We start from the raw sequence: 27,957 nt of genomic DNA, 5'->3' as shown, positions 1-27,957 counted from the left end.
GAGGAAATGGCAACCCACTCCAGTATTCGTGCCTGGAGAATTCCATAGACAGAGAAGCCTGGCAGGCTACAGTCCATAGGTTTGCAAAGAGTCAGACACAACTGAGGGACTGAGCACAGAACTGCACACTTGAGGGAAGCCCATTATAGGCTATTACAAGGTATGAAATACAGTTCTCACCACCATGGTTAATTTCTATACAATCCTGTGTTTCTTCCAGTGGCAAGGAGGGCTTCTTTTTCTTTTCTTTTTCTTTTTTTTTTTCTGAATATGCTTATGTTTGTTTGTGTGTGGAAGAAGGTGGTTATTAATTTAAATAAAAAATCTTCTCTAGCACTGTGTAGTCCTTGCCAGAGGAAGTCACAGTCTGGCTGCCTCTCTACCCAGAAAACACTACCCCACCATTCCTGGATCCATGGCCAGAGTGAGCATGTGGCCCTGGCCTGGGGCCAACAGGGCTCTGCTACTGGCAGGGAGGTGGTGACAGATTGAGGGGGGCTCAGAATCCTCTCATCGCACTTTCTCTGGGAAGCTCGTCCAAATTCATGTCTCTGCTTCATACATTCTGTTAGAGTCAAAGCCAGCAAGTATCTCGTAAAAGGGGGATTTTTAAATACACTTCAGACTACAGGATTGTTTTTCTCATGATCAGGTTTGTAAATTACAGGGGAGGAAAGGTGCTGGGAACTTCTCCTACACACAGAAATGTGTGGCTGTGCCTTTGGGGTTAGGAAATAAAATGAACACTGGCAACCTGTCCTCTGGGTGGAGGCGAGGAAGAGAGAGAGAGAAGATTTTGGGGTTTCTCTGCCAAATGGTGGTTTTGACTTTGCCAAGATCGTCCTGGAGTAACTCCTGCTTTTCCAAGAAGGTCCAGGATCCACATAACAGCAGCCAGATGTGAGAAATCCTTCCAACCTGCCTCCAGCCCCTCCCCTGGCTGAGGACTTTCAAGGGTGAGTCCACCTGCATGCAGCAGGCAAACAGAGGTCCTCCTCTCTGCCTGTAGCTTTATGAGTTGGCAGCACCGGAAAAGCCTCCCTTTGATCTGGAGCTTTGAAGGGATCAAACAAGCTGCTTTAATGGGTGGGAATGCTGCTCTGAAAATCCTACCTTTTGTCGGTAAAGCATTTCTCCTTCTCCTCCTGGGGCAGGTGCAACCGAAGGATGGAGTCTGCTTTCCAGGCCTCGCACCAGATGTTCGTTCTTGCAACCAGTAGAACAAAGGAGTGAAAGTGAGATCAGGGCAGCGACTGACAAGGCCTTGTCCACAAATGAGCTCAGCTGGGCTGGGGAGTTCGTTCTTGATGTGTTCCTTCCTGAAGCCTGCTTGAAGTAACGCTGCATTCTACAAAGGCTAGAAATCAGCCGCTTTGGTGGTAAACGTGCTGATCATGACTTCTTCGGAGCTTTTCGATTCTGTTTGGAAGAAGGCTCACCTTTAAGCAAGGGGATTTGGGCTAACATCCTTTGATTTATGAGATATGTTTCCAACCCTTTCAGCCTAGGATCGCAGACTCTTTCTGAATGCCAAAACAGTCTTTAAATAACCACTTTTATTCCCTCAGCCTGTGCTGCTACTATGACAGCAGAAAGAGAGAAAGAAAAATTGGATTATGGTTGTTCTCCTGAGGACCTTTCCAACATGCCTCCAAGGACTTACTGCTAAAATCTCACATCAGAGAGATATTTCCAAAGCTCACCCAAAATAAGTAAATTCTGCACACTTTCTAATTCCTGGATAAGTTTAATACTGTTTCCTTATAATGTTTTCCAGAAATTGCCTTCCATACCTTTAGGGAAGAGATACTGGTGATGATTTCTCTAAATGATTCCATAACTGTTCAAGCTAGCAGCTGAGATTTTCTTGGTGATGCTTATATTTCATTAAGCACCCCATAGAACTAGATCTCCCAGGGTATACTGTGCAAATCCTTAGTCCCAGGAGATGCTTCTTGAAGAAAGCACTCCATAGCCAAAGGACTTAGGGAAACATTTGAGTACCACAATTACCTCCTGATAATCTCACTGAGCAGTAAATGCAAAATCTCTTAGAAGAACTTTGTTAGATATCATTTAACCCATACGTCCCTAAATTATCTGACCAGGGGAAATGTTCTCCATATTACAATTAATATCCCATGGAACTAACTCTTGGAGGAAAACATTTCAAGATAATCTGCCTTAGAGCAGGAACCCAGGATATACCAGGAGCAGTTTCTTAGCAGATTCCCAGGTCCTTCCCTGGGGATCTGATGGTTCAGATCTGGAGTCGGGGCTGGGAACCTGAGTTTTAAGATGGACTCCTGCTGATTCTTATCAATGAGGAAAGTTTGAGAAGTTCTAGCTTTCTGTATACCCATCCTCTCCACCCGTCTCTTTCTCGCTCACACACACAAACACAAATATATGCTAGTTATCAAAGATCACCTAAAAATATAAATAAGTTCCTGAAAGTAACAAAGCAGATTTCTTCTTGCAATAAGAAGGCAGAGAGAATGTAGGCAGTAGCATTCTAGCTTAAGTCAAAGCAGGTAAAACAAGCCTATCTTTTTATTGTCAGGCCTCTGAGAATAAGGAGCAGCAGCCTGAGAGTGGGCGCTGGTACAAGACAGTGGGTCAGGCCGCAGACCAGGAATGCAGCCACCTGGACTTGGGACCCTCACTCTCCGGCCCTGTTTTCAGAGCCTCAATTTCCTCATTGGGTAAAATCGGAAGTGAACAACATTATAGTTTGCTAACCCAAGTTGTTAGAGAGGATTAACTTCAACAACATGGGTAAATTGCTAAGTATAACACCCAGAGTGTTCTAAGTGCTTGATAAACATCAGCTATCATTTTGAAGTAAAGATTTTAGGAGGCACGAAAATACCCAAAAGAAGCAAATATTGAAAGTGGAGAAAATCTTGGATGTCTGGAAATTCACCACTGCAGAAGACTCTTTGGAGGGAATCACAAAATGACCCTCAGGGAGAGTGCTGCATGCCTTACTTACCTGGGCTGCCATCAGTTGCTCCCAGACTCCTGCGGCTGGAGGAGGTGAGCATTTCTGGAAATGCTTAGACCTACCAAGGTCCAGGCCACCAGCCCCCAGGGCTAACCTCAGCTTCCTCCTCCAACAAATGCAAGGCAGCACAAAAAGGGTTACAGCCATGCTTCTAAACAAATAAGAACTGCCACGGCTTGGTGCTGATATGAAATTATAATCAACACATTCATGGATTGGTAGTATTTATCATGTTGTTAGCATTGTAAATTTGTACCATTGTAGATAGGAGTCACACAGCTTGGGGCCCTGTCCCTTCACCTATTGTTTTCCTTGTGTTATGATAAATTTCCAGCAACACTTGATTAAAACTGCCAATTTGTTGGGAATAAAGAGAATCTCTCGACACCACCAGGACTAATTACGTTGTCCTTGCCAAAGGGGTAGTTGAATAATTGCACGCGATTATTGCTCAGGCCTGGCGCTTTTCACGTCAGCAGCAAAGCAATGAAGATTGATTCCCTTTAATTAATCATTCAAAAATAGCCCCCTCGTATCATTCCCCAAATAGGAGGGAGCATGTTCCTACATTTTTCTTCCAAAAGGCACCCTAATGCAATGGGTTCCCTGATGAGATATCAAAATGTGTGTGCCTGTCCGAGATAGGAGGATCTTCTCTGTAATTGATTGTGGATCCTAGTCCCTGGATCCTTTCTCCCCAGCCCTGAACTCTCTTTGTAATGTTAACAGCCTGGAGCACATTTACAAAGCTTTCGTTAATCGTACTCCAACTTCTCATTAGAATGGGAGGCAACAATACTTATCTGATCCAATCTAGGCTTTATTTTGCATTCCTACTAACGGGATAGTTTGCCAGGCCAGGCTCAGATGCTCAGTCATGTCTGACTCTTTGCAACCCCATGGACTGTAGCCTGCTAGGCTCCTCTGTCTATGGGATTTCCCAGGCAAGCACACTGGAGTGGGCTGCCATTTCCTCCCCCAGGGGATCTTCTCCACCCAGGGATTGAAGGCCCATCCATTACCACATCTGTGTTGGCAGGTGGATTCTTTACTGCTAGTGCCATCTGGGAAGCCCAACAGGATGGACTGGGCTCAAGTATGCTGAGTATTTGCTTGGAAGACCACAGGTTCCACAGGATAGTATATTTTAAGAAGGCCTTGATATACACTATTATTTGTTATTTGCATTGTTTCTCACTCTTTCTGACAATAGCCAAATTCAGTCTTGTTTATGTTTTTGAAAACACCAATGTCTACTTTCTCAATTCAACCCTTTAAATGTTAAGAGATCGTAAGTCATCTTAAAATGTTGCTTGGATTTTTCATATATTCTTCATTAACTTGACTGTTGTCTGCCTTTGCTGTGGAAAAAAATTCAATCAGCAGTGTTTGTGGAAGGTCTTCTGCACAAGCATTCTACTTGATGCAAAAGGAGGTGGGTGGCACCGTTTTTCTAATTGGAAAGCAAAGTTGTCAAGTAGGGAATGTCCAATTTTGGCACATCTCCACTTCCCATGCTCTCCTCTCACCAAGTGTTCCTCTCCCGTTTTCAGATAGTATCATAATAGCAAGTTTTCATATAATCTGGGTTTCAACTTTTTAAAATGCTAGAGAAATAGGGCAGGGGCTCCTCTTAGTATGTCATCTACTTATTTGCGATCGGAACCTTCCTCGCCTAAGCTCCTTTTCCTTTCCACCAACCCTCTGCCCACTCCTGCCCTGGGAACCAAAGCCCTTTCCCTGTCATCTTTCAAGGCTTATTCCGTCCACCAGAAACAAAGGACGAAAAGAAAAGGGAGATGCAGCGTGTGGAGAGCACGTGAGGCTTTGTGCTGTGTACACCGGATGTTTATCACTGCCAATTTTGTTTGTTTGTTTAAAAATGCATTATTTGAACAAACTTGAAGAGCTGGGTGGCTGAATATCTGCTTGCATGGGGTTGGCTTTTTAATAAATTATAGAAACAGGGAGCTTGACTACATCTCAAAGATCATCTGTTGAAATGAAAGCAGAGGTCCCAAAAGAAGAAGTGTTCCTTTTTGTGAATGTTCAGTGGATATTACAGAAGGAGGGAAGGCAGACAAGAGAGGAAGAATGGTGGATGAGCAGAACACAGCTTAGGATATGCACTCGAGGCTTTGGAGTCAGTCCTCTACGGGAACATCAACTCTGGCATGAATGTTTAGTGCTCGACCCTCAGTTTTCACTTTGGACTTCCAAAAATAACACTTTCCTATAGGAATGTTGTAAGAATGAAGTAAGCCAGAAGGAAAAACATAAATACAGTATACTAACGCATATATATGGAATTTAGAAAGATGGTAACAATAACCCGGTGTACGAGACAGCAAAAGAGACACTGATGTATAGAACAGTCTTATGGACTCTGTTGCAGAGGGAGAGGGTGGGAAGATTTGGGAGAATGGCAATGAAACATGTAAAATATCATGTAGGAAACGAGTTGCCAGTCCAGGTTCGATGCATGATGCTGGATGCTTGGGGCTGGTGCACTGGGACGGCCCAGAGGGATGGTATGGGGAGGGAGGAGGGAGGAGGGTTCGGGATGGGGAACACATGTATACCTGTGGCGGATTCATTTTGATATTTGGCAAAACTAATACAATTATGTAAAGTTTAAAAATAAAATAAAATTAGAGGAAAAAAAAAAAAAAAGAATGAAAAATCATACAGAGACGTAGGCTGTGACCTGGGACTCTTTGCTGCAGTGCTTGCACCTGAATAGATGTCTCCTTGAGCCACAAAATACAAAGAAACTATGAAGGACTAAGAATAACCACATGCCTGGGCAGTTGGAGCAAATTATGGACAACAAGATACAAAAAGACCAAAATCTCAACTGCTACTTCTGAAGAGGAGCTGCTGCTGCTAAGTCGCTCCAGTCATGTCCGACTCTGTGTGACCCCATAGACGGAAGCCCACCAGGTTCCCCCATCCCTGGGATTCTCCAGGCAAGAACACTGGAGTGGGTAGCCATTTCCTTCTCCAATGCATGAAAGTGAAAAGTGAAAGGGAAGTCGCAGAGTCATATCCAACTCTTAGCGACCCCACGGACTACAGCCTACCAGGCTCCTCCATCCATGGGATTTTCCAGGCAAGAGTACTTGAGCGGGGTGCCATTGCCTTCTCCGACTTCTGAAGAGCAGGGAGCAAAAATGGAGTCGGGAGCAAAAGGACAGTAATGTACATGCCCTCTTCACTCAACACCATCAAGCAACCACCTAAGCCACTGCTCCAACCAGACCCCTGGGCCCATCCCTACCTTAACCCCATGTAAGGAACCAGCACACCCTCTCTCAAGGAATGAGCAAGGGGATCTGTTACTTGTTTTTGCTCCCCCTGCTGCAGTAGGGGCCCCAGTGAAGCCTTGCCTCAACTTCTTGTCTGGTCTCTTATCAATTTCTATCAATTGGGGAAGGCCAAGAACCCTGGCTGATACCAATAAATGGGCAATGGACATCAAAGAGAGTCTTTTTGAAAGATAAAGAAAATAACAATAATGTTAACAAAGTATGGCGTTTGTCCCCACATGTTCAGGGCTTCAGTGTTTTGAGATTTGAAAAGAACCTTCGTTCATTCTCAAGTGAATGTCATTGCCCTCCTAAGACTTTATTTTTACTTTGGAGTCAGTTGGGAATAGAATAATGTAAAAAAAAAAAAAAAAAGTACCACTGCTGGCTTTCTAAGCTACTCCCTTATTACTCTTTCTCTTCTCTCCCCCCTGCCCCACCCCCTACTACTGGATGCAGAGAGCAGAACTGGATAGAGTGAGGAGGCAGGTATAAAATCAGTACCTGCCAACTGGCCAATGTAAGTCCTTGCGGCTCTGAGCTCATGGGAGGATGGATAGATAACTGTGACGTATCTCAAGAACTCCTAGAAGAAAGCATCTGTTAGCTGCTCCATCTTGGAGAACCCTGGTAGTGACACCTGGAAGCTTCAGCTGTGGATCTCAGCTCTAGAACCATCTACCTTAGGTAGAATTTAACTTCCCATCTGCCCTGTGTGACCAACCTACTCATCTTCTCCATAAGTTGGGGTCCCTCCATTGACAGGTGTTTCTTACCTGACACTACACATTAGTAATTCTCAAATTTTAATTGCCATGGAGATTCTGTTAAAATACAAATTCTGATTCAGTAACTCTGAATAGGGCCCCAAATTCTTCACCTCGAATGAAATTCAAAGAGATGCTGATGCTGCTGATCTGTGGATCATTATATCAGCATCACTGTCCTCTGGACAGTGAAGTTGAACAATCAACTTCAGTCTCAATCTCAGAACAGTTTTAGCCAATATGATCTCTCCATCCCCTTAATGGATTTATAAGAGTCAACATATAGTCTCATTTCAAATTTGTGTTACTATATATTATGATATGTTTGTGGAAGGAGTGGCAGGTTTTATTTTGGGGGGCTCCAAAATCACTGCAGATGGTGACTGTAGCCATGAAATTAAAGATGCTTGCTTCTTGGAAGGAAAGCTATGATAAACCTAGACAGCATATTAAAAAGCAGAGACATCACTTTGTCAACAAATGTGCATATAATCAAAGCTGTGGCTTTTCCAGTAGTCACATATGAATGTGACCGTTGGACCATAAAGAAGGTTAAGTGCCAAATAATTGATGTTTTCAAACCATGGTGCTAGACAAGACTCTTGAGAGTCCCTTGGACAGCAAGGAGATCACACCAGTCACTCCTAAAGGAAATCGCCCATGAACATTCATTGGAAGGACTGATGATAAAGCTGAAGCTCCAATGCTTTGGCCACATGATGCCAAGAGTTGAATCACTGGAAAAGACCCTGATGCTGGGAAAGATTGAAGGCAAAAGGAAAATGGGGCAGCAGAGAATGAGAAGGTTAGATAGCATCACTGACTCAATGGACATGAATCTGAGCAAACTCTGGGAGACAGTGGAGGACAGAGGAGCCTGACATGCTACAATCCATGGGGTTGCAAAGAGTCAAACAAGGATTAATGACTGAATGACAACAATAATACTAGTAGTCCTCTGTTTTAACTTCCCACATAATCCATACCCAAAACCACCCTGCAATAGATGGGAGAAATAGAGGAGATGTAGCTCCTAAGACAGAGGGAATTTTCTGCCAGACCCTTTTCTACCTTTCTTAGCAATCACCTCTCTCACTTGGCTGGTAAGGCTCCTTCCAAGTCCCTGTACTAGACCCTTCTCACTGCGGCCTAATTGCGTTCCAGGCGAAAAAGTGAAGGTGGTCTTTCAAAGTGTAATGGCAGCACAGACATAAAGAAAGGGCTGGATATGAGAATCATAGTAGAAGGTCAAATACCATATCAAACAAGCAGTTTAAAATTAAGCTAGGATATTCTTGAACTCATAGTATAAATCTGCTAAGGCTGCCATTGCAGAGTACCACTGACTGGATGGATTAAACCACAGAAATGTATTTTCCTGCAGTTCTGGAAGCTAGAATTTGGAGATCAAGTTAGGAGCAGCGTAGGCTTCTGAGACCTTTCTTTGGCTTGTGAATGGCTGTTTTCTTTCCAGTGGTCCTTCTTCTATGTCTGTGTCTAAATTTCCTCTTCTAATAAAGATACCAGTCATACTGGATTAGAGCTCACCCATATGACCTCATTTTATCTTAATTCCTTCTTTCCAGGCCCCATCTCCAAATGTACTCATATTTTTGAGGTACTAAGATTAGGATTTCAACATATGAATGTTGAAGAGACACAATTGAGCCCATATACTAAGTACTTGGTTCTCACTGGTTGAATGCACTACGCTTATTCAGTCACCTTCAAAATCTGGCAATGAAAATGTGCTTTCAAATGCACCTGCTGGGTTAGAGCAGCTTGTTTAGAACCCCCAGAGCAGTCACATGTTTCCATCAGGTCCTCCCAAATCAAAACAGAACCAAATAATGATGCAAATAAAAGCTTTTATACTCAGGCATTTCTGAAATAGCTCTTGTTTCTGAAAGAGAGGTCAAATACATCCCACGCAGACAGATTGGATTAGAGATCTAATTACCTCAACAGCATAAAAGAAGTACTCCTGGTTTCCCCTACAGACAGGTCACTGCAAACTGGGCCTTTGTTTTAGCTGTGTTTTTATATAGATTTGACCTCAAAGAAAACCATTTTTATATACGCAGGCATTGTTACTAAAGAAATGCTAAAGTCTCGCTCTCTCTCTCTCACACACACACACACACACACACACACACACCATATGCAATTTCAGGAACTGGGCCCTTGCCTCTAACTAAACATACCAGCAGGTAACTGACTACATTACCATGTTTTAAGTCCTGAGGAAGCAACAACCGATTATCAATATTCTAGGTGTAATCTCAAATTCTGTGCTGCTTTCCAAAAGAGCATTAGCTTTTAAGGCTCGCATTAGGTGGTGTAAACTTTCTTTTGATTTGTCAGTCACTATTACCGTTAGGTCTCCTCCTGCCTTTCTGCTTCCGATGTTCCTCCCACCTGCAAGGCCTGGACAATGCTATGTCAGGTTATAAAGAAAAATAAAGTACTTTCCAGCTCCCCAAATTGTCTCTTCTGGGGGCCTATTTATCAGAAGCCACACTACAAAAGATAGGCAGTACTGTAGGTAGATATTATAAATTCCATTGGGGTTTCAGAAGTTGAACCATCTATTTTATTCTAGCAGGAGATGTTTTCTATATATCTGCTGATTGCACATTCATTCTTTAATCTTTATACATGAAAAGTTACAAGCAGAAAGCCACGGACTCAAATTTTCACTGTAAATTGTTGAACATTTGCAACAGATATAGAAAATCACAGTGTGAAAGCTGCTAAAGCTGGGAAAAAATAAATTGGAGGCACCACAGGAAATGAAGGTTTTACATAAGGACAAGGAGCCAACCAGAGTTTTCAAGTCCATTTTATAATAAAGGAAATTATGATCCATATAAAGCCCACTTTGGGAAATTTACATTTTGATGGATAATACGCTTATAACAATTAGTATGAAATGTTCCTGGTTTACTTACGACACGTTTCTAATAGATAGTCCACACGTGTCCTTAGCAGAATGTAACTGCTAATATTTGAAGTGCAGGTAATTCCTTAGTTCTCATTTAAAATAGCATAATGCTCTCCTTGCTCCAGGCAGGCAAAAATAAAATCTCAATTAAAGTAAAAGCAGGCATGGTTCCAGTTGAGCAATGATCATTTTGAGAATTAATGCAATAAAGCTTTTCCCTGTAAAGTGCATAGCCAGCGTGGTGTGGGAGCAATAGCACTAGATTGCAACCCCAGTTCCCTGGATCCAGAACTGGCTTTGCTTTTACCAGGCTGTTTAACCTCGCCCACTTCACTTAACCTCTCTGGGCAAGAGCTCCCTCACTGATAAAAAAAATGAAATGGTTGTTACTTGTCATCCCTCAGGCCTCATTCAGCTTTGGAATGCCGGACTCTGCAATCGAAGCAACCTGTGGAAAACCTTGTAGCACTGCGAAATAAAAGTACTCAGAGGAACTTGGCTTCGCCACACAACTTGAGGAAGCGATGAAAAGCCTACAGGGACTAGGAACAGAGCACGCAAACTAGCAGCCCTGTGCCAAATGCGGTCTTCAGAGCTTTGCTTGACAAATAAAGCATTTTAATTAAAAAGGAGAAACAAAGAGCACTGTAGATGTCCAGTTTGCGCCAGGACTCCGCTTTTCTATCGTCCTCCTGACAATTAAAATTGGCTCTCACCATCTGCCTCTACCAGGATGAAGCCACTAGTCACTGCAGCAGCTGACCTTCAATACACCCTGTAAGGGGTTCAGGATAGAGATCAGGAATGAGGCATTCTGTGTTCTGGGAAAACCTGGTAGAAGAGACCTTCAGAAGATTTTATGAGCCCAACTGTTTTGTCTCCTTATGTCTAGAGAAGCACTAAAATCATTAATGGTGACATCTGATCATATCTCCCTTTACTAAAATCATGTATATTCTGATCTCTCCTCCCACCTCTTTAGAGCAGTTTCTCAGAACTATCTGAAACGCTGTCTCCCAGGCTATATCTTCATTTTGCCCCAAATAAAACATGATTTGCAGCTCTCTCATTGTTTTTGTTTTTTTTTTTCTCCCAGTCGACACTCTATCCAACCTGATGCAGTCACTTAAGTCATCTGCCTGACCCTTGGGGGGAATTCGCACTGCTGATTTGAACTAGGTACTCATTAATTCTTTACTCAGAATTGCTGAGTTCCAACTCTAGGTATCACATATTGTTCTAAGTATTGAGGTTATAATAGTAAATAGAAGAGACAAGACTCCTCCGCCAAAAACATCTAGTTGGGTTATTTACTCTGAAATGAATTTTTATCTTATTTGGAAATAGAAGTAGTCAGATCAAACTTTGTCATGGCTACTTTTGTTTCTAAAGCCAGGAACTTAGATGACTCACAATCCAGCATGGGTTGTCATGGTGTCTCAGAAGATACAGAGCTGTGTTGCCATCATTACAAACTTGATCAAGCACCTGAGTTTCAGAAATTATTTCTACTGCTCCCCTCTGCTTGTGGCAAACATTTCTCTCCTCCCACATCCCTGAAGTCTGAGAGACTCTTCCTACATGGGCAACGAACAAGAAGTTCTAAGGCAGAAGGAGTTGGATCCCATTGTTGAATGCTCCACCTCTGCTGCTGCCTTATCCTCATGCCCTAGGTCATTTCTCCTTCACTCATCCTTCCGTCTCCATCCCAGGTCTCTCTCAACCCACTGCCAATCTCTGAGCGTGAATGTAAAGCAGGGAACCAATGAAAATGCCCAATAAATAGTTGGCTTCTTAAATCCATCTGCTTATCTTTGCAGTTTGGGAGTGGGGAGAGGAAGGGAATAATAAATTAAAGCATTGGCTCAACAGTTATCAGAGCAGGAAAAGAAACTAGGAAAAGAATAAAAGCAATCGTGAAACCAACTGCCCACCAGTGGGAGGGGGGAGAAAAGTGGTGAAAATTATTCTTAGGTTTTTCTGTTCCACGACCTCACAACTAAAAGAAAAACTGAAGTGTGGAGAATGAATGCAGGACCAAACTTGAGCGTTTTTCTAAACTTTAAGCCAAGTCTTCACCATCTCTTAGCTTCTATTTCTAAAAATGCAGAAAATTGGACTATGCTGGATTTCAACCATGGTTGTATATTAGAAGGGCCTAAGGAAGTTTTTTTTTTAATGCCAATTTCTCTATCTCACTCAGACCAATGAGATAAAAATCCTTGGAGGTAGAGTCCAAACAACAGAATAAATGTCTGCTTCCCAAAAGATGCTAATGTCCAGCCAAAGCTGAGAATCACTGGCTTAAAACAGCCATCAAAATAACGTCTGTGTAGCTGGCACTAAATTAATGTTGATTATTTGAATTAAATGAGCTTAGTGTTTCTAACTCCAAAATTTTATACTTCTCATCTTTTGTACTAATTTTATTTTGTAATGAATTTTTTTTTTAATCTAAAGTGTATTTCTAATTTGTACTGGAAATTTAGAGTTTCAACAAAACTGAAACCAAACCAAACCAAAAGAAAACTAAATGCAGATGATCCTCTAATTTGAGGATATAGAAGTCACTCCAGACAAATAGTAAGTGAAGTATCAGAGGAGCCCAGAATGCATGTTTATAGATTTGAAAAAACAGCTAAAGATTCTATATCACAAAATATAAGTGAAAAAGTGAAACTAAAAGTCCCTTAATTGTGTCCAATTCTTCACAAGTCCATGGACTATCCAGTCCATGGAATTTTCCAGGTCAGAATACTGGAGTGGGTAGCCTTTCCCTTCTCCAGGGGATCTTCCCAACCCAGGAATTGAACCCAGGTCCCCCACATTGATTATTCACCAGCTAAGCCACCAGGATGTTGGAGAAGACTCTTAAGTCCCTTGGACTGCAGGGAGATCCAACCAGTCCATCCTAAAGGAAATCAGTCCTGGGTGTTCATTGGAAGGACTGATGTTGAAGCTAAAACTCCAACATTTTGGCCACCTGATACAAAGAGCTGACTCACTTGAAAAGACCCTGATGTTGGGAAAGATTGAAGGCAGGAGGAGAAGGGGATGACAGAAGATGAGATGGTTAGATGGCATCACCAACTCAATGGATATGAGTTTGGTTAAACTCCAGGAGTTGGTGATGGATAGGGAGGCCTGGCGTGCTGCGGTTCATGGGGTCACAAAGAGCTGGACACGAATGAGCGATTGAACTGAACTGAACTGAAGTCACCAGGGTAGCCCATATCACAAAATATAAAATACCAATAAAAAAGCTGGCAAAAATATTTGTTCCTACATGAGATCTGATGGTGGTTTAGTCGATAAGTCATGTCTGACTCTTATGACCCCATGGACTGTAGCCTGCTTGGCTCCTCTATCCATGGGATTCTCCAGGCAATAATACAGGAGTGGGTTGCCATTTCCTTCTCTAGGGGATCTTCCCAACCCAGGAATCGAACCTTGGTCTCCTGCACTGCAGGCAGATTCTTTACTGAGCTATGAGGGAAGCCCTCATATGAGATATAAAGGGATGAGATATATCACAAGAGATATATCATACCTCATATGAGATATAAAGGGATGCTATCTTACTAGATACAGTGCTTTCACAAATGATTAAGTAAAACATAAATATCCTAATAGATAAATGGGAAAAGGCTATGAACAATCTATACATGGTAGAAGACATATTAAAAATTAATAAACATTAACCAAAGCTTAAACTTGGTAGTAATTCTCTTTTGTTAGAGAATATTTTTTGAAGAAATACAACTTAAATTGATTAGGTAGCATTTTCATCTAACAAATTTGAATGATTTTATTTTCCTTTTAAGGAATGATCAGACAACACATTAAGAGGCAAGGGTAGCTATCTTTGCCTATGAACAGTACAATTTTCTTGCTAAAATAATCACCCCCTTAAATTTGTAAGCATACGATATGTGCCTGTTTGCTACTTAAATGTCTTTAATAGCCTCAAAAATGTTTCCCACGTGAATGTTAACCATGGAATCATTTTTTCCCCCAATATTTAGGTTGACGTTTTTACTCCAAGACAAGGAAGAGCAAGTGGAGGATAATGAATCCAGATGTCAGAATTACAGGCCTGCTGGGAGGGCTATAAAGCATATGAACTTGGGGGCAAGGACCAGGAGGAAAGAAGAACGGCTGACCTGAGAAACGCCTACTCAGTATAAGGACAGATAAAGAACAGGTACCGAGAACCTTTTGCATTTTCAAATCTTTCTGGATTAGGATTACTTCATGGCACTTCATGGCAGAAGACAAGAATCAAGAATTATAGGTGATAAAACAAGAACACTATTGAGCACATTCATGAAGAATCAAACACAGCGTGAAAAAGTCTTCATGTTATATCAGATCAGATCAGATCAGTCGCTCAGTCGTGTCCGACTCTTTGCGACCCCATGAATCGCAGCACGCCAGGCCTCCCTGTCCATCACCAACTCCCGGAGTTCACTCACACTCACGTCCATTGAGTCGGTGATGCCATCCAGCCATCTCATCCTCTGTCGTCCCCTTCTCCTCCTGCCCCCAATCCCTCCCAGAATCAAAGTCTTTTCTAGTGAGTCAACTCTTTGCATGAGGTGGCCAAAGTACTGGAGTTTCAGCTTTAGCATCATTCCTTCCAAAGAAATCCCAGGGCTGATCTCCTTCAGAATGGACTGGTTGGATCTCCTTGCAGTCCAAGGGACTCTCAAGAGTCTTCTCCAACACCACACTTCAAAAGCATATACATTGCCTTAAAAAAAAGAACAAACATCTTATTGAAGCTATAAGAGAAAGAATGCATCCATTGAATTAAGGGTAAATTGAAATTATTAACTTAGGCGGGGTTTTGTTGTTGTTGTTGTTTGTCTAAGTATTGTTTTGTGGGATATGTAAGCAATTTACTTAAATTTCTTCCCCTTAAAACATTTTAGATGAGCCTGCCATGGATTTTCCTACTCACAGGTCTTGCTTTCTTATATGACCTTCAAAACAGACAAGCCTTATCCAGGAAATGCACCAATTTCATATTGCTTCTGGGTCATTCTAGGCTTTCAATTTCTCGCATCTTGAGGAGAAGCCCCTTCTCAGCCTTCTGGAGCTAAGTCCCATTTACTCATGCTTCTTACTTTTAACCACAAAATAAGAACATGAGCCAAACTAAAGCCATGTTCTACCCAAAGATTACACTGACTTAGAAGTTGAAGCCTTTCCTGAGTATCACTGCTAAAGGATCCTCTTCAACAACCATCTCTTTACTTAATAGTTTTGAAATGTTGAATGTTTTCAGTTTTAAAAATATCTGAAATTATAGATATATAGACAGGCAGAAAAAATGTCATGTGTTTCTACAGTTACCACCCACAAACCCTATTGATAAAACAGAGCTGAGTTTACTGCTTACCACAGTGAAGGAGAACACCACCTCAAGAGAGCTTTGATGGTATCTCAGAATCGGAAGGCAAGATCAGAGTTTAGTTAGAATCGGAAGTTTGGATTAAATTAGGTCTTTCAGTGTGGGTATTCCATTAGGATTGGGTAAGAATCGTGATATAACAGTTTAGGATTTGTGTGTAGGGGAGGAAAAAACTTTTCGTCTGTTCTCTGAAGTTTTGTGATTGAGGCCTGTGAATTAAACTGACAAAGATACATGATTAGAAAAAAAGATTTATTTGTTTGTACATGGAAGCCAAGAGAAGAAGTACCTGCCTAAGTGATTAAAGTAAAGGTTTATGAATCTAACTTAGAAGAGGAGGAGGAAAGGGGAGAAGTCTTCTTGTGGGAAGAAGAAAAAAGTTTCTTTAGAAAAGAAAGGGGTTTTAGGAGAACAATCAGGAGATAAGAAAGTTTATGATAATATTTATATACAGTATGAGAGGGTCTTTCTTCCTCCTTTAGGGCCATACAATTCCTCTAGACAAGGGATTTGGGGTAGGTTTTAATTCACATTCACATTCTCTCTTCTAGGAGTAAATCTGCTCAAACGAAGAAATTTATGGAAGCCTTATTTTTCAAAAGTTGTTGCTTTTAGTCAGATAAGGGAAACTTTGAGTCAGCTTCTCTCTGTCTCTGTGGATTCTCAATTATCTTCAGCTCAAACCAGTCCTTATGCCACAGTGGCAATTTTGGGGTAACATATTCTGGTCTCCAAGTGGAAACAGCAAGGCCAGGATCTTTGAAGCAAGGAATTCAAAGAATCTTGGGACTGTGTAAAACTGTTGATGCTTTACATTGAAGAACTGAATTTTTTTTTTTTTTTGAAAGTTCTTAAAATGAACAATCACGTTACATGGCTGTACAAAATTCTTTTGGAATCATAAAGTTATGTTATCCAAGATAATAGTAAAGTCAAGTCCTATTAATGTAGAGAGTAAGATCCATGGGGTTAGGTAATGTAACAGAAGGTGTGTGTATGTGTGTGTGTAGCTGAGTTGTAGGGCATGGATCCCCAACTTCTGGGATCTAATGCCTGATGATCTAAAATGTATCTGTTGGGGACTGTGGATGTAGGGGATACTCAACAAATGTTACTTCTCAAATCTGTAAACAGTAAGTGCAGAAAATATCATAATTGCCTACTGATTTGAATAAAGCACAAATTATTGAGCCTGTATTCAAGACTCTTAATCTTGTATACTTCTATCACTTATTACATTTTTCTGCCAACTTAGAGTACTCAAATCGCTACCACTTCCCAATCTTTCATTTTAAATTAATTTTTTGCCATGTGTCTAAACTATATTTTGTGGCTGGTTGATTATCACACACACAAAGAATTATCATTAAACAAGTATAGGAAAAGCTGAGTAAAATAAAGTTTAACAAATTTCTTTAGTCAAAGACTTCTCAAGGCCTTTTTTGGATTTTTTAAGGCAAGCAATTGGTATAATATTATTTTTCCAAATTCATTATGGTACAGAACACTTTTTTGAAGTCCATATCACATGACTAATTCTCTAAGAAATATACTCGAAAAAACACTGGTCTAAGTCCTACCTACTCCTCAAGCCCCAGCTCAAATACCTCATTAATGGAGGTATTTGAGTTTATTCCTCCAAACCCTTATGAGACACTGAACATGAGGCAGACTACTGATTCATGGGGATTTTTATAACAGTAACTGCAGCTTTTATTTCAAATTTAAGTATTGTTTTCATGACTAATATTACTCATATTAGGAAATCTTAGGAAAACAAAGTTAACCTTTTCACTATATAATGGATATTATTAATATTCTACACTAGACATGAAGAGAACAATCAGAAAAGTCTAGGCATTCCATAAGCTCCTGAATGAATGTCTGATGGCTGCTATGAGAATATGTGGGGAGAATTATTCAAGTAGAGTCAAGCTACTGCTCTGTAGACCACTAGTGAGCTTGCAAGAACAATGAGAACAGCTATTAAATCAAAATCTACTGTAGTTGAAATGAAAGCATGTTTACACACCAAGCAATTGTCAACCAGGAACACCCACCATTCCTCTTCCCATTCCTCCCTTTCTTTAAAAGATAGTTCCTTCCTTCCTCGCTTTCTCCCTCCCTTCATCAAAAAGGCATAGGCAGGCTTGAATAAGGAAGGCACCAGAGCAAGCAGGTCTGAGACACGATCAGGGCCAGCAGGGGCATTAGGGGAGGGGAAGGGCAGAGAATGGCACCAGATAAGGACAGACACTCAGGTTAAATGTAGGGATAGTAAAACAGAGGGAGTCAGGTTTCTCCCTGTAGGGAAAGTGATGGAAGCATGGAAAGGAAGAGGCTGGAATGAATCTGTGGTGTTGGCTTGAAATTGGAGGCCTCAGTGTAAATTCAAAGTTGTCAATATGGATAGATTGACAAATACATTTACAAAACAAATACACTTGTAAATGTGCATATAGAGATATATCTCAACTCTTTCCACTGAAAGTGTGAGGAAGCAGTGATGCTCTAGTGGCCAAATCCTGATTTCCAGTGACTACTCTGGATGTGCCACAGATCTTTGAAAACATGGATGATTCTTGTAGACCACATGGTTTTGGTATAACAGGCGTCTGAAATATCATGTGGCATCAGAAAGTATGGAAATAGAGAATAAAGGAGTCATATAAAAGGGACACAGGAGTAAACTCAAAGGAGCTCCCACTGGCCAAATCTGGGGAGAACTGATCATCAAAAGAAATAATTATAGGGTCTTCCCCAGATGATCCAGTGATTAAGACTTTGCCTTCCAATTCAAGGAGTGAGGGCTGGTTGGGGAGCTAAGATTCCACATGTTTCATGGCCAAGAAAACAAAAACATAAAACAGAAGCAATATTACAACAAATTCAATAAAGACTTCAAAAATGGTCCAAATATTTTTTAAAATCTTTAAAATAAATAAAGGGATAGATTGAATAATAAAAGTTCTCAGAAAATAAGAACCTTAAGTTTTAATAGTGACATAAATAAATTAAAAGCCACATAAATAAGGAGAACTACTCCTCATAACAGAAAGGAATAATAAAACCATCTTTTGGCAACCATTATAGTAACAATTAATTCAGGCAGGAAACATCAGAGGATGTTAGAACTCATGAATGAACATGGGGTGACGAACAGAATTTTACATGGTCTTGAAGTCTTTGCCCACAAAATATTAATCCATATTTCTTTAAAAGTAACTTATGGTGAAAAACCCTGGCAGACATTATGTAAACCAAATGATAAATGCAAACACCATCACCAATGGAAAAAATAAACATGATGTATTACCTAATAGGATACAACAGAAACAGCACAGCATCTATAATATTCTAGCTAAAGACTTATTACCAGGCTCTACTTATAAGGAAACATTAGACAATCCTAAATCAAGAGACAGTCTATAAAATGCCTGACCTATAATCTTTAAAACTGGTAAAATCATAAAAATCAATGACATACCAAAGAATTATTCCAGATTAATTATAGATTAAAAGAACTAGAGAGAGGTGACCACCAGGAGCAACCTGTGATGCTGGGCTGGATCCTTTGCTACTAGAAGGACATTACTGGAACAATGGGCAAAATTTGAACCGAGTCTCTGGCCACTGAGGGAGAGCTGTGTATTATTCTCACAATTTTGCGTAGTTTTGAAATGCATTACCTTTCTCCCCTGGATTAGAGTTATATACCTGTAGTTTCCCTTTCCAGTCCATCAGGTGTTGGACTTCTGCATCCGCAGCTGTCCCTCCACAGCGCCCTGCAGCATAGCAAACCCTCATAAATGTTTGCAGGAGACAGAAGGGGAGGCAGGTGAGGGGAGAGAGGGAGGGAGGGAGGAAGGGAGAAAAACTAGCCAAAGGTAGACGTGTTACCTCCTCTGCCAGACAGTTCAGCTGGGCTAGGCTCCTGGATGACGCTGGGCTAGATAATGATTGCAGAAAATTCTATTCTTGCTTTACTTAAAGTGTCTCTGGAGGAAAGAAAAATCATTCAAGTGTGTTTTTGGACCAGCTTGTCATTAAGCTGGAAAAAGCTATTTTGTTGCCTTAATTAGTTTTATTGTTTTGACATTTTAGCTTTTTAAAGGCTTTGTGCTGGAATTCAAGTACTGTATTTCATTGCCACGGAGTCTATTTTAATGAATGATTATTATACAAATGAACCTGCTAATAGGATCCTTTTTTTCCAGAAAACAAACAAAATCCACAGAGAAGTGCTAGAGGGCCCTACTTTATATTAAACCTGCATCTTGCTGCTGCCTTCCTTCAAAACCAAACCAAATCAAAAAATAAAATAAAGTTCTGCTACAAAAATCTAAATGGAAGTTTTGGTAAACTGACACATTAATAATGCCAAGTATTTAATGGTAAGACCACTTCCATTTAATTTTTTTCCTCAGATTATAAAACTAATAAAATAGTACTCATGAAATAATGCATTAGTCTAGGAGCCACAGATTGTTCACAGTGATCTTTTAAGGACACTGATTCTTGGTGTTTTCTGTATGAATATCCTGCCCTCAGTGGTTATGCCTTGAATAGGTTGCCAAGCACATAAAACAGAAGCACTCACTCCTGTAAGAAATGCTCCACCCATTTCACATAAACAAGGACAGCATTTGTAGGAGCTAAGCCTCCCTGGACTTCAATGGATGTGGTATCACCACTTCCTAGGGAATGCTGTGGCATGTTCCCCAGCAGGATTCCTGTTACAAGAGCATGGTAAATAATTAGACCTCATTTACATTTTACAATTAGGTTTCACTTACATTTTACTGTGATTTTTACACGCATCAAAGGCTTTATTTCACATCTTTACTAAATCCACAAACCGTGAATTGAAGCATCCCATATTTTTGACATGTTATTCCACATGCTAAATGTCGGTCGTCTACATTTGGTTGAACAAAGGCTAAGAATTATACAAGAGTACTTCCAAATTGAAATGAAATGACTCTGAAATCTAAAAGCTGAGCTAAATCATTTACAGCCGCTTCGTAAAAGCTAGAGAGATGAAATGCAAATTTCCTCGGGTGTTAAATAAAATATGTTTAACTCATGTCATGTATTCTAAAGGTCTCCCCGGATAGATTTCTGAAGGTCTGTCAGTTTATTAGGGCACAGATGATATCCATCAATTGGAAATCAATACTTACTGCTGGGTTCTAATTATAAATTATTGGAAAAATGCAGGTGGTAAACAGGCCAGGCACTTCTTGCTCATAATTCGAAATAAAATTGATTTCCAGTATGTGAATTGAAAAAGATTTTTTGTTGTTGTTCATATGTATTTGCTTTTAATCTTAAACTTTTTTTTTTTTTTTTTTTAAGATTTGGTTGCCAGAGGAACAGTTTCTTTCTATGGATTGTTGCATTTTAAATTCTGGAAAAGAGTGCTCTCTAAATCCAATATGCTGATGTTCACAGAGAAATAACAAGCATTTACATTTTATTGGTACAAATCAGAAGTTTTTCTGCCTCCTTTCTTTCCTTTTCATGGTCACTTTACTCCCAAATATACAACAGTGCGCCTGCATTAGCATTTTGAAACATTTTCCACACAGAACTGCTTTTCTTTTTCAAAGTTCCTCATCCTACATTTATGCCTATATAATAAAGTATGCCTCCTTCCTTTTTGTAAAGGCATATAAAAGAATTTTGCACTCAGCAAAATAAGCTGAAACTTCACACAGAGAAAAGAGGTTCTTTTTAACATGGGCTGTCTCACTGCTCCAGTAAAATCTGCCACCAATGTTATTTACAATGTAGTTATTCAAAAAATTGGCTTTGTTTGCCTTGTCAGCAGAGGAGAAAGATTCCGTGTCCAGGACTAATTCTTTACACTCAGCATTTGCATTAGATTCTGGGAGCTTTCCCCAGTTACCTGCTATTGATTCATTTATGCCTTCAGGCCAGTATTTAGTTAGTGGTCATAGACCAGGCGCCAGGCACAAATATGACAGCCTCTGCCCTTATGGCACCCAGAGTCTAGTAGTGAAACATGACAATACAGAGTGACAGTCATTGTGGCAAGAAGTGGGAAAGGATGCTTGGGGAGTGTCTTCAAAATGTCAGACATAAAGTACCATATTGGAGGGTAGTCGGCACTCTTCCCACTATGCTAGTTGAAATCAGGAAAGGCACAGAAATCTAGTGTACTCTCCAATTGCCTGGCTAGTTCATCAGGAAGCTGTAAAGACAAAACAAACAAAACCTCAGAGACTCCGATTAGAGGGCTGGTCACGCACCAACTCAGGAGACCTGGGCACACAGGACTGTTACAGCCTTTGCCCACATTCTGCGGAACTGCAATCAGCAAGTCCGCGACTAAGCCAGGCCTAGGATATCCTCAAGGCCAGTAAGTTACCTAAGATCCGCCCTCTTATTTTTGGCTTCAAAGAAGACCACAAGTCTCAGGAAGTTATTAATAATAATACATTTTTAGTTCCTGTGCAAATATTACTCACAGAGTCAAATATCCATAGAGGTTCCAGGTACAAAAAATAAAAAGCAGGAGAACAGCTCAGCCCATCAGTTCACAGTAAAGTTGTTCAGTCATGTCTGACTCTGTGCGACTCCATGGACTGTAGCCCACCAGGCTTCTCCATCCATGGGGTTTTCCAGGCAAGAATACTGGAGTGGGGTGCCATTTCCTTCTCCAAGGGATCCTCCCCACCCAGGGATCAAACCCAGGTCTCCCGCATTGCAGGCAGATGCTTTACCCTCTGAGCCACCAGGGAAGCCCCTCAGTTCATAGCTCTAACCTACTGCCCCAACATTGTACTGTACATCCTATAATATCCACACAAACATACACACGTTATATGCACACGTGCACATGTTTCCATATAAAATACACATATACAGATAGGCATTACACTCATATACAGATACACAAATACATCTACACAGACTATCATTGAAAAATAGCATCCTAGTGATAACATTAAAAAATTACACACTCTCTAATTTCAGGTATATTTTTACATATATTATTCCACTAATCTTCACCAATTTTCCTCTTGCTTGATATAACCCCCAATTACTGAAAACCTAAATACAGCGCCTACATCCCCAAAGTCCATCTTGTTTTCCTACTCCAATGTCTGCTCCGATACTGGGTAACACTGTCACTCACTGTGACCGTAATGGAAAAGCAAACTCACTGGAAACTACAAGTTAAAGAAATAATGGAAGGTATGCTAGGACAGGAAATATTACAATGGTTAAAGAACCCAAACCACAAAGTTCCTCTTGGAATCACTTTAGAATTGTTTATTCTCCCGATGATGAACCACTGTAAGGCTCACTTAACCTGTGTATGGTTGGATGGAACATTTCTGCTACCCACCTCTTTAAGTCACAGGCAAGGCAGCTCTACCCTCAAGGCCCTCGTACGAGAGTCCAAATCGAGTTCCTTGTTGCTAAATTTAAGATTTTGTCCTACATACAAAAGTATGAGACATGAAAGAAGAAAACTTTGCTACCAGCCCCAGACCCATCTCTTAGTGGCTGTGAAATACTGTATATGAATTTGAATCCCAGTTTCCTCATATACAAACATTATGTCTATCCACCTTTGAGTTTTGTAATTTGTATCAGCGTGCATATCAAAAAAATAATGGATGTGAGCGCTTTGTCAGGAGGAAAAGAAATCTCTCTTTTCTACCCATCTTAGGTTCTCTGACTGGGGCCCTGTAAATTAGAATGACAAAAGACAGATTAGTCGGAGAAAAATAAACACAAGTTTATTAACATGTACATCATGCATGCACTTAGGAGTACCCAGTGATGAGTAACTCGAAGGGGTGGCTGAAACTTAGACTTCTATGGCATCTTAACAAAAGAACAATAAATTATTAGAGAAGGGACAGGCATAGGAACAGGACTTTCAGCTTCATGGGAAACCAAACGGTGGAAAGACAAATACATGGGGAAACTAACAGATGAGAGCTAGTCTTGGGCAAGGTTTGTTATGTAGGTTCCCTCTCTCTCAGCGGATAAGCGTCTAAAGTTGTCTAAGTGACTAACTTCTCTCTTCCTTGTAGAAGAGGGTCAGGAGTACCTTTACAAATCTATATCCCGCCTTTAGGCAAACAGAGGGAGAACAGAGAGCTTTTCTTATATCTGCTTCTTCATAAATGCCTTCAGCTCAAAATAAACCTTATGCCAAAGCGGTATATTTTGGGGTGGCACATTCTAGTGCAGTGGTGTGAGTTGCTCAGTCTTGTCTGACTCTTTGCAGTCCCATGGACTATAACCCTCCAGTCTCATCTATGAGCCCTACTACTGCTGCTCCTGCTGCTGCTGCTGCTGCTAAGTCACTTCAGTCGTGTCCGACTCTGTGCGACCCCATAGACGGCAGCCCACCAGTCTCCCCTGTCCCTGGGTTTCTCCAGGCAAGAACACTGGAGTGAGTTGCCATTTCCTTCTCCAATGCATGAAAGTGAAAAAATAAAGTGAAGTCGCTCAGTCGTGTCCGACTCTAGCGACCCCATGGACTGCAGCCCACCAGGCTCCTCCATCCATGGGATTTTCCAGGCAAAAGTACTGGAGTGGGGTGCCATTGCCTTCTCCACTATGGGCCCTAAGGTATTATAAATATTTTAAGTCTATTGTTACACCAATCATATGATCAGTATTCAGTAAAAAGCAGTGCCTTAATATGTATAAATCTATACCACATCTAAACAGAGAGCTAGAAAAGAGCATAGACTTACCCCACGCAGCTTTACATTCTGATTAGGTTAAATCCCTCATCTACACTAAATTTTACTTTTCTCTAACTCACTATTTCAGCATATCCTTGAAATGCTCATGTGTCAAAGGGTTTTAGGGCTACAGCAATTTTGCAACCTTGAAAAGAAGTACTTTCTAGAGCATACCCAGTTTTGTTAAAATGTAGCTTTTATATGTTTACATGAACAAGCATTAACCTTATCTAGCAATAAGTAGATTGTGTTGTCAGCTTACACATTCTTCTTTTTTTCTTCCTCTGTAAGTTTATCCTTCATGGATCATGATATGGTTCTTTCCATTCTTGGTCACAAGCATAATGATCCCCCCCCCTCCCCCTGATCAGATACTCCAGCTTACAAATTAGATATGGTGGCAGTTTTCCTCCATCTGGCATGTAAGCGAGAGACTTGGCAAATGCAGGTTTTATATTATTCAGTGGTGAGATTGACAGTCTTGCAGAGTCAGAAATGGCTACAGTAGATTCAGCTGCCATGTCAAATCAGATGGAAAGTCTGTCATTGTTTGTGATCTGATGAGGACAGAGGAGTCAGCACTGTGGTATTACATTCTACAGTTGAAATCAAGTGATAGAAATTTATAACTTTCCCCAGGTATCATTTATCTAGCTGTATGGAAAGAGTTATTCAGCCTTAAAGAGCTGCATTTCTACAATGCCTAAAAGCAATGACTCTCCAGCCACGGTAACCACAACTCTACAAGGCTTCACATGGACCATCAGATCAGCTCTGTGCTGCATGAGCGGTGGATGAAGTTGGAGCAAGGGTGATTTTTGTGAATTACATAATTTTGTGGATTACCTTCAAAGGTGAATCATACAGTGACAATGAGAAAGTCAAGAATTTTCCTTTAAAGGGCTGAATCTCTGGAATATATTGCACATACTTATTTAAGACCCTATTTCCTTCCAAATAGGAGTTCAAATTTAGAAAAATCCCTAGGATCAATCATTTAAAAAGAAAAAGCCAGAAAAAGATCTCCATCACAGATGAATAACAATAACAAAAGGGAAAGGAAAATGCCCAACACCATGGGAATGGATAAATGCATTATAGTCTAAATGTGGTGATATAATGGTGCCCTTAAAAACACTTGTAATAATTTTAATAGCAAAAATGCATATCATTAAGTTAAACATGTCAGGATAAAAAACCATATGTACGTTATAGCTTTAACTATGGAAGAAGCCTATACGTGTGGAAAAATACCAGAAATAAAATATACTGAAATATGAGTAATAGTTACTATGGGTAGCAGAAATATTCGTTGTTTCTTTTCCCCCATATGTCTTTCCATATTTTTCATATTTTTTCCATAGTAAACAAGCATGACTTTTATATTTAGGGGGAAAAAATGACCAGAACTAAAATAAAGTCCTTTAAACTGACCAATTCTAGTGACTGGCTGGTGGAACTTTTTGTATAGTACAGACTTGCAAGTCTTTATCCTTTTTAAAAATACCCTTCCATAAATTTTTAAAAGGTAACATGCTCTTTGAGGTCTTAAATTAAAAAAAAAAAATGTACAGAACATGAACAAAAGACGTCTACTTTGCTACTTTTTCCAATTTTAAGAGGTAAAAAAAGAACTATTTTCTTTCCAGTGACCCATATTTTCCCCTTCCCCATGTGTCTCTGGTAGGTGGGTTCTGGCCCCCAGGCATCAGGCAATCCTACGCATTGACTGACCCACCACTCTGACCTGGGGCAGCCTGGGAATTCCTGACCTGTTCTATTCATTTTATTAATCATCAAAACTTTGGCTATGAGACATGTTGCTACTGAAATAATTTCACCTATGGGGTTCATTTTGCTTTAATCATTAACTTCAGCTTTCAATCTCTTCCCCTTTATCCCCATCAGAAAACTTCTCAAGCCTCCAGTCTGGCTTGGAGATCTGCGTTGAGGCCTGTTGGTTCAATCAGCCTCTGTGCTTCATTATGAACCATGACATAATGACGGGATGTGACTTGCCCTGGTGTACTCTGAAGTGACTTGCAGAGTGCAGCAAGGCAGCAGGAATTTTTGAGAAGCCACATTCTTATTGATATCATACTTTTAAAAACACCAGATTTCTCACTGATTCTGCAGAAAATTCAGTGTCTATAGTTTCTGTATGGCTAACTCCACCACCAGACAAACATAAGCCCTTGTGCACATACAGCCATGCTAGCTTACATGGAAAATCTTCTTTTCTTATTTTGTAGGAATTGCCTAATAAATTTGGGGTCATGTTTTGGACTCAGTAGTTTGTATGTATGTGTGCATAGCTTTTAAAAAATAGAGGAGGATAGATGGAAAAATCACTTTTTAAAATACTGCTGAAATAAATGCTGAACTACATTTGTTGTAGTAATTATTTTCTATATGTGACTATCCAGCATTGTGAATGCCTTTGAAAAAATTAGAGATATATGTTCAATACTTAAGGTAAAATCGTAGGATTTGACCTTAAAGTTTTTATTTATTTTGGCCAGGTACAGACAATGAAAGCAGAATATGCTTTTGGCCCATTCACCTTGACTGCTCAGTGGTCCAGTCATGACCTCCAGACAGAGTTTACTTGGTCTCCAAGGACACACCACCATTTATGTACAATTTTCCTTTGGATCTAATGGCACCAAGTTCTCTTCACTCCTGGTTCCAGTCAGTCCAAAGAAAAATACAGCAGTAAAGTTGAGTGTTTCTTTTGCAAGACACCACATCACTATTCTTTAGTTAAAAGCCTTTTTCCCCTGTACCACCAATTCAAATCCAGACAGTTTTTTCTCGGTTGTTTTAATTGTGTGGTAAGGAGTCACTAGTTAGACATAGTCATAAAATTATTACTCTTCTTTTTGTAGTTACTTGTTCTTATTTTTCATCTTAATATTACAGAGTCAAAGTTGGGTCCTCTTTGAACTTAAATCATTGGAAAAGCAGGCACACAAAAAATGTGTGTCTAACTATGCATTAATAACATAATGTTTTAGCACTGAAAAATGCTGCAAAGAGTTCATAGTTTTAAGCAATAGAACTTTTTTGTTTTATTAAGCACCATAGCCTTGTTGAGATTTAATATCTTGCTTGTGTAGAATTTGTTTTGGCATTGAGTGCTTTTCTTATATCCTGTCTCATATCTTTAAGTCATCAAGAAAGTTGGTACACCTTTGTTTATTACTGGATTTAATACAAGAGTGAAGATGAATAAAATGTGTGAATCAGCTCATTCACATCTGTCATCAATAGAGCCAACTTTTGGATCAGATAAATAATTCATATTAAGGCGAGTTGGGATGCAACTATATTGCTAAAACTTAAACCAAATGCTAAGAAACACACTCAAATATAGTTCATTGTCTCAGCTTTTCTGAAAGATGAACTACGTAATTCTAAATTCAATTGAAAAGTTTCATGGAGCATTTGAAATAAACACTAAGCCAAGTGTACCTTCAGAAAGTAACTATGCTTGGACAAGGAAAAAAATCTTATGCAATGCCTAAGAATCAATCCATAGCTTCTGAGAGCAGTCACAGAGTTCAGTGTTTACGGCAGAGCTCAAAGCAATGGCTCGGAGCCAGACTGCTAGGGTTCAAATTCTGTCTCTGATGTCTACTCCAAAAACTTGGATAACTGATTTACCTTCTATTAGCCTCAGTTACACAGGAGACCGGCGGGCTACAGTCCATAGGGTCGCACAGAGCTGGACTTGAGTAAAGCAACTTAGCACGCATGCACAGATTAGGGTCATCA

At 40.3% G+C, this 27,957-nt stretch overlaps 1 protein-coding gene across 50 annotated transcripts in view; it reads right to left on the bottom strand.

Annotated features, from left to right (window-relative positions):
• Positions 1-27,957, bottom strand: part of LOC147368975 (uncharacterized) — a 724,353-nt gene that overhangs the window by 439,638 nt on the left and 256,758 nt on the right. For 4 of the 50 annotated variants that reach the window (XR_015167036.1, XR_015167037.1, XM_086410610.1 and 1 more), the window contains one exon: positions 19,386-21,659. The exons of 45 other annotated variants lie outside the window; for them this stretch is intronic. Coding sequence is in view for 2 of the 5 variants with exons in the window: in XM_086410614.1 (XP_086266740.1) it covers positions 21,644-21,659 (16 nt within the window). In the remaining 3 variants the exon portion in view is untranslated. Of the gene's footprint in view, positions 1-13,982; positions 14,780-19,385; positions 21,660-27,957 lie in introns of those variants that run through there. One more of the 50 variants, XM_086410613.1, reaches the window with a different exon arrangement.

This window comes from Bos grunniens, chromosome 7 (assembly GCF_055505025.1).
Source record: "Bos grunniens cultivar Pamir isolate PY7600 chromosome 7, Bosgru_T2T1.0, whole genome shotgun sequence".
Lineage (NCBI taxonomy): Eukaryota > Metazoa > Chordata > Mammalia > Artiodactyla > Bovidae > Bos > Bos grunniens.
The sequence above is the reverse complement of the archived record's forward strand: the minus strand, read 5'-3'. Positions and strand labels throughout refer to the sequence as shown.